The sequence below is a fragment of the Camelina sativa genome, chromosome 20 (assembly GCF_030686135.1).
Source record: "Camelina sativa cultivar CO46 ecotype springtype chromosome 20, ASM3068613v1".
Lineage (NCBI taxonomy): Eukaryota > Viridiplantae > Streptophyta > Magnoliopsida > Brassicales > Brassicaceae > Camelina > Camelina sativa.
In genome coordinates, this window is record NC_141899.1 from 15200838 (window position 1) to 15211950 (window position 11113).

Genomic DNA, 11113 nt, shown 5'->3' on the forward strand with positions numbered 1-11113 from the left:
TTTTTAAAGATTCATCTCCATTATCTAATTTGGATTACCATCTTATAGTAATCATTCTCTCCTCCTCTTCTACCAATATCAAATGTTGTTATATCTCATATGTGTTGTAACTTGTAAGAGTTTAATTCTATATTTTAATTTAGAAAGTAGGGAAATTACCTAGAATATTGCATAAAAGTAGGTTTATTACTAGACTAACACATTGAGATTTCTGTCTTACTAGAATAACACATAAAAGTTTGCAAATTACTTCTATATCTGAGTTGTGTGTTTTATTACGATTTATGCCATTCTCTTTTAAAACGAAGATCGTAAAAGGGGAAAATAAAAAGATCATAAACCTAAGTCGATCTCTTGAATCTTTGTGTTGTTTGTCTTACGATTGTTGGGTTGAGATCAGCTATTTTTAGATAGCTTGCGGCGTGAAAAGAATCTGTGTGGAGGACGTTTGGCTGGAGGACCACTGACGGCGAGTTGACGGCGAGGTGGTTTGAAGTAGAGGAGGAGGGAAATAAAGTGATTTGCTCAGAGGTAAATTTCTATATCGTGGTTTAGTCTCTATTGCTTAATGTTTTCTTATACCCGAGTATTACATAGTAGGCCTTGTATATTGTATGTTAGTTTTCTGTATGTTGTTGAGCTCTGTTTTTCGGAAGATATTTGTGTGACTTCATGTTGCTTCGTTGCTAATCTAAGCAACAAATGTTTTGTGATATTGAATTAATAACTAAACTAAAGCTTCTGTCGTAGATATGGGGTCAAGCAAGAGGTATCCAAGTAGGTTGTATGGGGTTGGTAATTTTCCACTGCCGATGAGAAGCATGCACCACGATTGTAGTTTGTCCAATCTTGGTGGTTTGAAAGGCTTTGTTGGTGATGAGGTGTATGACAAAATAAGAAAGAATTCGCAGCTGGGAGTTCTATTGGATCTAGCCGAATCTGACTACCTGTTTTGTGGGAAGACCATCCATTATCTATTGTCCAATCAATTGGCAATAAACATTCCTTCGGAGGTATGGTTTTTGGTTGGAGGAAAGCCGTTGAGGTTCTCTCTATATGAATATGAAGAAATTAGTGGTTTGAATTGTGAGAAGATTGATGAAACAGAGTTTGAAGTTGATCATACACCTTTATGGGCGGCTTTAAAGGTGAAAGCTTTTAATGGACCCAACTGGGAGGAGCTAGTTGAGGGTTTGAGAAGCTGCCGTGGGTGGTCTGATGAAATGAAGACGCAGATAGCTCGGTTGTATCTTGTTCATGTTGGAGTGCTTGGTTTATCAAGGAACAGTCGGATTCCTCTGGAATACGCTAAACGGGCGTTGAATGAAGAAGCATTTGAGAGTTTTCAATGGGGTAGGGTTGGATTCAAGAGTTTAGTTGATTCCATCAAAGTCCTTGGGTTACCTAACAATGCTTATACCCTCCATGGATGTGTCCATGTATTGCTGATATGGGCATTTGAGAGTGTGAAGGTGCTGGGGGCTAGCTACGGGAATGTAAGAGAAGGTGTAGATTTGCCTCTGTTAAGGTGGAGAGGAGGGAGGCCAAGGAAGGATATCGAAGCCTTCATATCCGGGAGCAAACTCCTTAATAATGGGGAGGTATGCCTTCAATTTACGTATACATTATTTGTCTGCATTTTTTCTTTGTGATAGATTATTAAAAGTTATGGTATCTGAAATGCAGCTTCAGGTGAATCATTTATTACCTAAACCTTTGGAGTTTATATATCCAGATTGGCCAGGACAGTATTGTGTGTATGGTGTAGGAGAAGGTTTGAAGAAGAAACTGGATAATCTGCTGTTAGACGTGATCAATGGCGAAGTGGATGAAAGAGAATGGGATTATGTAAAAAAAAGGAAGGGGGAACATACGAAGAAGAGGGAGAGGAGGCAACATGTTGCAGGGGTAAGTGACGATGATTTCCTTGAAACAGCCCCAACCAGCATCCGTTATGTCCCCAATAATGCGAAGGAGCAGAAAGAAAGTGTTGGGGACAAATGTTCAGCAGAGAAGGCGTCTGGAGATAAGCATTCAGGTGTGCAGGGTGAAGATGGTAGTGGAAGGTTATTTACTATGGTTGAAACACTAGGGGTGAAAATGGATAATATTCAGATATCGTTTTCTAGAGCAATAGCGGAAGTTGTGTTCAAACTTCAAGGTATGGAGAGTAGGATGGGTAACTTTGAGAGTGACGTTCAACTATTGAAGAAAGTTGTTATCAACACAACGGATGGAGGAGCGCATACGCAAGGACCTCTTACATTAAGAAATGACGAACAAAAAATAGAGGAGGTATGATCTGCGTACCGTATTGATAAAATTGTTATTATATATCTATTGTTCAGTTTGAAGTCATTGTATTTATATATTCGAGGAAACAATATCAATTTCAGTTTTGTGAAGTTGTATAATTAATTTTGTAATTATTTTGATATATGATTTTTTTCGTACACACAATTTCAATTTGTATACTTTGTCTCTAGTTTAACAGCGTCATATTATATTTCAAATGTCTTGTAAATAACGTCAAATACATGTCTTTTGTTTCAAGTCATGGCTATATCAGATAAAGCATTCGGACAAGGATGGTTATAAAGTTGCTAGTTGTGTTAGGAATCCGTTAGCCATTAAGGATAAGGTAATGTGGTCTGGGAGTATTAAAATCGAACCAGAGGACAGTGTAGAGCGAATTCCAAAGCAGATGGTAGACAGTGTACAGCGTGTCAAAAGAGTACAGAGTTGGGAGACAGAGGAAGGCGATAAAAGAGCAAAGTATAATGACAAAGTTGATGGAGCAGGTGCTCAACCCGTTCCTATTAATGTTATCCATCCGGTAAGTGGTGGTAACCCTCGCTCGTCGGATCGAAAGTGCGAATCTGTTGTGGATTTAACCAATGAGACCAGGAGTCGTGCATCGTCTCATACAGTGAAAGATAAGGAGAAAGCCATGTATTTTGCATATTTGTTACAAAAGGTGTTTCCTCCATCAAGAGAGCTTGATCTTCTATTAGTAGATCCAGTGGGCACCAACCCTAATGACGAATCATTGCGAGCTGCATTAATGACCCGACGTGAAAGCAACATTGTAGTCCTATCTCCCGCAGTGTACGATCCTTTTAGTGAGGCAAGTCCTGAGAAAATTGCAAAGCTGATGTCCTTCCTAACTGATGATTTGTAAGTCTTCATTTAGAGTTGTATATAATTAGTGTCTATATTCGGATTTGAGGACTATGATCTATAACTGATTTGTTAATTTTGGTATTCAGGGCTAAAGTACCTTCCACTGGAAATGCCGAATTTTATTTTCGCCTCCTGACCCCTAAACAATTGTGGCCAACTACAACATTCGGCTGGTTATGGGATGCGGTAAGCTTCGTAGCATAACATTTGACGCAGTTAACTATGGTATACTAATGCCTGATAGATGTCACTCGTGTTGCAGCACATGGTTACATGTATGCATATGTTCCGTATTAGGGGGACGCAAACGCCATCCCCATATAAAACAGATCGTATTGCTTTTCTCGATCCTTTGTTTGTTAGTATGTGGGCACTCGAATTCCCTAAAATGGAAGCCTCTAATCAATGGGTTTTTGGAGAAGGTTGTTTTGAGACGTACGTGGGAAGGCTGCCAAAATACGGAATGACAAACAAAGTGTGGGTTGACGATGTAGACACCCTGCTCTTCCCATACAACCTCGATAACAACCATTGGGTAGCCATCGAAGCTGACTTAGTCCAGCGGAGGCTAAGAGTTTACGATAGCATAAACAGCGGTAGAACCGACGAGAGTCTACAAAAGAAGTGCAAACCGTTCGCAAAAATGATTCCACGCTTGATACAAGCATATAACCGGAGGTACAAAGATGAGTATATCGGGGCGGCGGCATTTAGTTACTACCGGGTGAAAACACTCCCACAGAACTATCAACAAGGTGACTGTGGTGTGTACACGTTGAAGTGCTTAGAGTGTATAGCTCTTGGAGTAAATTACACAGGCCTATGTGATGCGGCCATGCCTTCTATTAGGATGAAACTTGCTGCAGACGTGTTTGATGAGGTCCCAGACCGAGACTGCTTTCTCCAACTAGATGCTACGTCGGAGACAGTAGATTATCCAGAAGCTGAGTTCAACTCGGGATCAAAAAGTTGAAGAGGTTCCATGTACATTACCGGAGCAGTATGATTTTGCAAAATTGAAGATTGATTTTACGCGTGTTGCTAATAGAAAATGCGTGTTTGGTCATTATTTTGGTAACATGTGGGATTTGAGGATGTCGTTCTTAGATTTTCCGAGGTCTGGTCACTCAAATAGCTCCTATCGGTTGTTTGTAAACCCTCTTCAGGTGTAGTGTTTTTTGTATATTGGAGGGTGTAGATATGTATCATTATGACGTCTTTCTAACCAGTATTAGTATATGTTAGGCCTTTATCAGATGTGTACGTACCATCAACTAAGGAACGGCCTTATTATGGTCTGTGTACAGACGTACGTATATTTATGATCTGTGTACACACGTACGTGTATTCATCAGTGTACGTACAATCGTTTTTCTACCGTTATAGACTTTATTTTTAGGTGGATGGTTGGTGCTTAGTTTCTATCCATTATGAGCACACTAACTTGTCCCTACTGGCAATCCTATGATATGATGAGCGAGGCAATTAAATTGTATTCAAAGTCAGCGAACCATAATCATCCTAAGAGACTGTTACGGATCATATGGATCACCTGCGTGAAAGTAATAAGTACAACCAGGAAGAATGTTTATTCGCTACTTAATTTATCGGACCAATACCAGCTTTGTAGACGTCCATCGCGAACTTCTTTCAGAAATTGTCAATATTGTTGTCGCAGATCTTCAAGCAATCAGTGATCGGTTTACCCATGCTCAACAGTTCTAAAAACTTCATAGTAAAAGGTCCACAATCTCCCGTCCTCAAGTTTTGTCCTACTAGGCTAACCCTTTCAGAGGTAAATGGATCGAGAGGGTAGTTGACATCGATAACCCTCTGAAGTAGGTACGGTATCATCTCACACACCGGCTTGATCCAGGACATTACAAGGGTTTCTCTGGTGGAGGTCATCAAAGGATCGTAAATGGAAACATGTCTCGTTATAAGATTTATGCCCACTCCTACCCAATGCTTAGATTTCCAGTTCATTGGAGCATATATAACGTCGACATCTGTAACCCACTTCAACCTTGGTTCATGGTGCATCCTTTCCCCATTGACGATGTCAATGAGTACTTCGTCCCATCTGAAATTCCGTTTCGCTGTGCTCCTGTTGAATGCTTGGAACCTTCTTGTCAACTCGTAAAACAGAACGTCGTCCAAAACTACGGTCCTTTGTTTTATCATTTCTTCTCCGTTTTTGTGCCACAGCGTTAGGGCAATCATCTCCATGTGCTGCAGATGCAGTTAAATGCAAACCCGTTGTGGGATTTAAATCCAACAAGAAACCATGAACACACCAAAATCGTGTAGTTAAAGTTTAAAATATGTACCTGACTATGGACCCATTTTTGGGACGATATAAGAGTAGAGAAGAATAGGATATCTGCCTTGCGGAATCCGAAAAAGGTGTGTACCCTGTGCAATTTTTTAATTATGGATACCATATATCAATGATTGAGGATATCAATATGTCATCGGAGTAATATATACTACACTTACACATTATCTTGTTTTATCAACTCGGTGAATTTGGCGAATTTTCCATCAGCAACATCTTCCATAGGGTCGTATGAAACCGACCCTGCTTTTATCACTATGGCTTCGGATGGTTGACTCGCATGTATCTCCATTATCAATATCTCAGCCCGTCCTGTTTCATCCACAATAATAACCGTCTGCGGCACTAAATTGTCTGACTCACCGGGAATACATTCCTCCCCGGGACTTTGATCTGGTTGACCTCTAGTCTCTTTACAGCCCTCTTCGACATCGCTTTCGTTGGGTATTGCTTGGTCTCCGGCCTAATAAGATGTACGTACATACATTAGTTGTGACGTACACTTGACCATCTTAGTAGACACTATAAATATGGCAAATATTCGAAATAAAAAAATAAGTTTGCACAATTGGAGGTTAACTGTTGTTTCTATTTGTACATGTCCATCAGTTTTGTTACAGCCCTCCATGCCATCGCTTTCAATTTGTAGTGCTTGGACTTCGGCCTAATAAGGTGTACGTACATAGATTCATACTTACGTACACAAATGTCACAAATACTCAAAATCATCAAAGTTAGACACTTGCCTCTTGTTCACCGTCAACTGCAGTTTCATTTTCTACAGGTATTTTGGTTTTGTTACAACCCTCATCTGACTCGCCTTCCTGACGTCTTATGTCCCCTCCGTTACTGTTAAACCACTCGAACTCGAGTTTCCCGCCTTCTTGATGCAGTTCTTTCCCATCCTCCTATTCAAAATAATGAAACTTTTAAGACGCGTGTTCGTAGTAGGTCCGTTGCTAGAAGCAAAATTTTGCACACGTGTAGATTAGAGGAGATAAACAAATAACCGAATATATATGAAACCCACAGATGGTTATCCCTTTTATGGTTACTTCCTGACCTACCATTTTGTTACAATGCAGATCAGGTTCCATTTTAGTATTCAGCTGCAGCAATATCTGTTCAATTAAAGGTGGACAATGCTTTATTACGAATTTAGTGTTGTAATCTCCATTCCGTGTCAAATACTTACATCGGATACGATTTTAGTTGGTGATAACTCGACAGCAATGTCCCCCGCGTCACAATCTTGGCGACATTCATTAACTCCATTGTCCGGGGATGGTTCGTTCAGGCCACAGTCGTTATTATCGGTGACCCACTCATTAATATGAGTACGGGTTGTATCCTACGGTCAAATATATAAAGCGTATATGATAGGTGCATAAGCATAAACACCCCCATTACGTTGATTGAGTCGTATTCTAAAGAGGATCTTGTTGTCCATTACCTGGCCTCCAACTAAAGAGTCACCACTTACAGTGTGTTGACCATCTATGGCATCCTTCGAACCATCATTATTCCGATCACCCTGTGCACACCACGATAGCAACATAAATTAATATATGTAAGTAGTGAGAAAATTACTACCCTTAAGCTATTTGTCATATCAACCTTAGCAGTGGCAGCGCATCCCCTGTTTCTGACCTTCTCTCCCTTTTTTTTCATAACCATTACTGAACTCATTCTTCTAAACTTTATAGTTTTCCCTCTTTTTTTTTTTGAATACTTCTTCTCTGAAACTGTATGCCAAGCGTCAGAAGGTTCCCCATGTTCGTTTCTTTTAACCTTTAATAGTGCAGCTCTTATCTCCTTGCGGATCTCTGTACGTACGAAAATCTCCATGTTTGCCTGATTTTCCTTCATCAGAGCTTCTTGTTTCCTGTAGAACCGGTATAGTTCCGCCTTAAACCTTTCAAATTGGTCATCGTCCAAACGTTTATGAACAACGTGCGTACCCCCCGGTCGCGCATCAGTTCTCGTGCTCTTCTCTTTCTTATTGTCAATTGTTGCGGTGTCTGCTCTTTTCCTCTTCCGACAGTCAACTGTAACTATATCACTAATTAACCATTAATTTTTTAAAAAATTAACTTTATAGTGTATCCCTTTGTAATGTATAAATGTTTTTAATACCTTTCTCTTCGGGACGTGTCTGTTTTGGACACCTATCATCACCTCCCATCCATATTGCCTCATCCCATTTGTGGCCTGCTTTAATAAGATTTTCAATGTTGTCAACTTGATGGTCTTCCTCTTCGTCACGCCACGCCAATTCTCGACTATCACAATGATCCCCACTACCAACCATCCGTCTAATAACCACCTATAATATGATTACAAAAATATATACATTTTACGGAACTTATAGATTCAGGTCGTTAACGTATTATATCTGATAGACAAGGGATAAGTACATACCTCTTTAGCAGCCTCGCATGCGAAGATGTCTGCTGTCTTGATTGGCCGCAGTTTAGCCAGATTGTGGATCGATCTTTGATTAAACGCCTGATCCTGAACGTCAGATGGTACTAATCTTGCAATTGCAGGGACAGATTGGAAAGCCAGCAGCTGGAGTGCTAGAGGAAATCCATGAACAGCAACTGATTGTTGCTTGAAAGTTTTTACTAAGCTGTCTACGTCTGCTGGACATTTAAATCCTGTTATAGTCTCCAGCGTCCGTTCAAATGACAACCTTCCCCATGGATATTTTAAAAAAAAATCAATATTCTTGGTCATCTCCACTGTCTTCGGATCTGGTTTTACTGGTTGCGTGGCGCATGTTAGAACTCCATCAACTATTATAATCAGCGCTAAAGCTAGTTTCTGCCATGATTCCATTTCCTCAGTCTCCAACCTTTTTACCAACTCGGAGATCGTTGGTTCCATGTTTTCCCCGAATAGAACCTCCCAAGCAGTCTTACATCCTTTATCCGTTTTTGTAGCTCTTTCCACATCTCTCTTTTTAGGATAATTCCCACATTCGAGCCCTGTCAACTCTGCAAATTCCTGTAAACCAAACTTGATTGGATTGCCACCAAACACAATCCACATCTCATGCCGCTTTTTGGTCACCAATTGACGGCAAACAAATCCATGAACAAGTTTACCGGAGAACGAGATCTTGTTAGCAGGGATACGAAAAAGCTGCCCAAATGGAGACTCTAACAAGTTTTCCATTTCCTTTGTTCCACTCAGCACCCTCGATATTGTAGAAAGATATTCCGGTTTTGAATACGCATTTATCTTGGTTTTGAGAGGGTAACGGTCAAGAGCAAATAACCTCCTCGGTAGATCCAAGCTCAATTGAGGAACAATCTCTACAGCCTCGGGATCCATCCTATCACCACGAAGTAACCCTAATACCATATTAATATGTACGTACACTAAACCAATTAGCCTAATACCAATGTCTACCAAAGTTCACTTCTGTTGACGATTAGGGTTATTTAGCCTCTGCCCGCCGCAAATACAAAACTATTCATTGATTTCACATCCTGGGCTACTCAAATCGATACTTAATTGTATTTTAAAAGATTTTGCCTCTACTACTAAACTATTTTGCCTCTACTACTAAACTATTTAAAAATAAAATTTTATTTATACACAGTGCAATGGCTGAGCTTGTCTTTAATTATTTTTATTCATAATATACTGTTTTTCAACGTTATTGGTTCATTTGCACTATATATCAGCCTTTATCTGTCAGTTTATACCAGATGAGATCTATTCCTTGATGTTTTATAAAGTTTTACATTGAATTGGTTTGTTAAATGAACCAATATATTTTCCGGCTATATATATAACGTCGAATATAGGGTCATAATTAAGTGGTGCATGCGATGTATCGTCTTCGCTTAACCGGCTGTTACACGTGTTAATTATCTAAATGCTATGTATCTGTATGGATTGCAGTCACGACGTTTGAAAAACCACAATATGATACATCCGTTTGTGTTTCTTCGCGGATTATATAAGAAGACAAATACACACCCGGTGAAGTATGTATTCGTCTCTCAAAAACCAAAATATCACATCACTAAGTAAACATAAGTGCAACAAAGTCATGGTGCATTTCGACAGGCTATCCGATCTCCAGACGTGGCGTTCTGATTGGAAGGTTTCTGTTAAGATCATCCGCAAGTGGAGAAATAGAGAAGCGAACATTGTCACCTTCGAAATGGTTGTTTCGGATGTGTTCGTAAGTGACTCGTCTCATCATCATATTATATGCACTTAATATTAAATGATTCATGTAGATCATGGTTGAACTTTTTTCGTATTCTTAGGGCGATAAGATGCAGGCAACAATCACCGAGGACCTGTTGCCCCAGTTCTCTGCGAGGATTGAGGAGGGTTTGTGGAAAACCTTCTCTAATTTCGTCGTCACTGACGACACATCCGCTGTGAAGGTCGTGGCTTCCAACTACCGGATCATATTCACTGCTAGGACGGTTGTGGACAACATTCGTTGCTTGTCGACCAATCACTACATCGACTACGTCCCCTTCGACCAAATTTATGAACGATGGCCTCCTTGGACCCAGAACTGCTGCTTAGGTAACGTTGCATTGTGTTGTTACGTTTTTTAATATCAAATCCAATACCATAATTCTAATGAAATGAAACCATAGAGACGATGGGGCAAGTAACTCACGTCGTACAAAGAATATTGGTGGACGATCCAACTGCTCCACGTTTTGCCGAGAGGACCCGGTTGAAACGGTTTTCATTGACGAATCTCGAGTGAGTCGTTTTGGCGATTATTAGCTTTCACACACTTTAAAGATATACCGTCCTATTAACGTAATGTGTCTCTTTGGGTAGGGGGCATCACTTGCAATGTGTGGCTTATGATGAAATGGTCGATGATTTCGCCCGCAATTTTTGGCTATGCGGAGGCAAACCAGTTGTAGTCTTGCGATTCTGGAGGCCCAAGTTTAAGGATGGAGGTACGGATTAGGCAAACGTATTTAAAATAATTCAATCACCTTTTCAATATAAGATTACTTCATAATACTAATTTTGGTTATCCTTTTTCCTTATTTTTCCACACCGCAGGAGGGATGGAATTGGTTAGTCAACCGGGTGTTTCTAAAGTGATATTTGAACCACCCTTCCCTGAGGTTAGAGATTTCAAACTCCGGTTGGAATACCTCGACCAGCGCGAGCGGAGTGAAGACGATTCGTAGCCTATGTTTCCATTTGTCAATGTTGCTTACATTATAAACTTCTAAACCACGTTGCTGAACTCTTTATATTATCTTTATTACCTACATCCAAACAATCTATCTAACGTGGATAGGAATTTTTTGATGTAAAATGTTTGTGTGTTATACGCATGGTTAATTATATATATTTATTTTAATTTGGTAAGCATCTTCCAAATACTGCCAACCTTTAATGTTAGACGTATGTGTACAAACGTGTACAAATGTTTATGTTTAATTGGAAGGGTTTGGTCGATAAAATTAACACGACAAGGTTCCAAACAGTCTTTTTTTTAGACGACAAAATATGTCACTAAACCAAATATAACGTTTATAACTTGATTTCAAACAATTAACCCACAACCCAAAATACTACTCTAAT

At 39.8% G+C, this 11113-nt stretch overlaps 3 protein-coding genes across 3 annotated transcripts; 2 read left to right on the forward strand and 1 right to left on the reverse strand.

The window, feature by feature from the left end:
- The first annotated feature begins 752 nt into the window (after window positions 1–752).
- LOC147918905 (uncharacterized) lies at window positions 753–4156 on the forward strand. Its single transcript, XM_087503770.1, has 8 exons — window positions 753–1013; window positions 1095–1601; window positions 1687–1848; window positions 1937–2038; window positions 2116–2295; window positions 2570–3177; window positions 3270–3369; window positions 3446–4156. Exons 1-8 carry the CDS (start codon window positions 753–755, stop codon window positions 4154–4156), a joined length of 2631 nt encoding a protein of 876 aa, XP_087359896.1.
- Window positions 4157–4833: 677 nt separating this feature from the next.
- LOC147918906 (uncharacterized) lies at window positions 4834–8890 on the reverse strand. The gene is made up of 5 exons (XM_087503771.1): window positions 7933–8890; window positions 5999–6010; window positions 5683–5833; window positions 5514–5598; window positions 4834–5415 (listed from the first exon to the last, which is right to left on the reverse strand). The coding sequence occupies exons 1-5, from the start codon at window positions 8888–8890 to the stop codon at window positions 4834–4836; spliced, it is 1788 nt and encodes a 595-aa protein (XP_087359897.1).
- A 697-nt stretch (window positions 8891–9587) lies between these two features.
- LOC147918907 (uncharacterized) lies at window positions 9588–10713 on the forward strand. Its single transcript, XM_087503772.1, has 5 exons — window positions 9588–9722; window positions 9811–10081; window positions 10156–10267; window positions 10349–10473; window positions 10583–10713. Exons 1-5 carry the CDS (start codon window positions 9588–9590, stop codon window positions 10711–10713), a joined length of 774 nt encoding a protein of 257 aa, XP_087359898.1.
- Window positions 10714–11113: the final 400 nt, after the last annotated feature.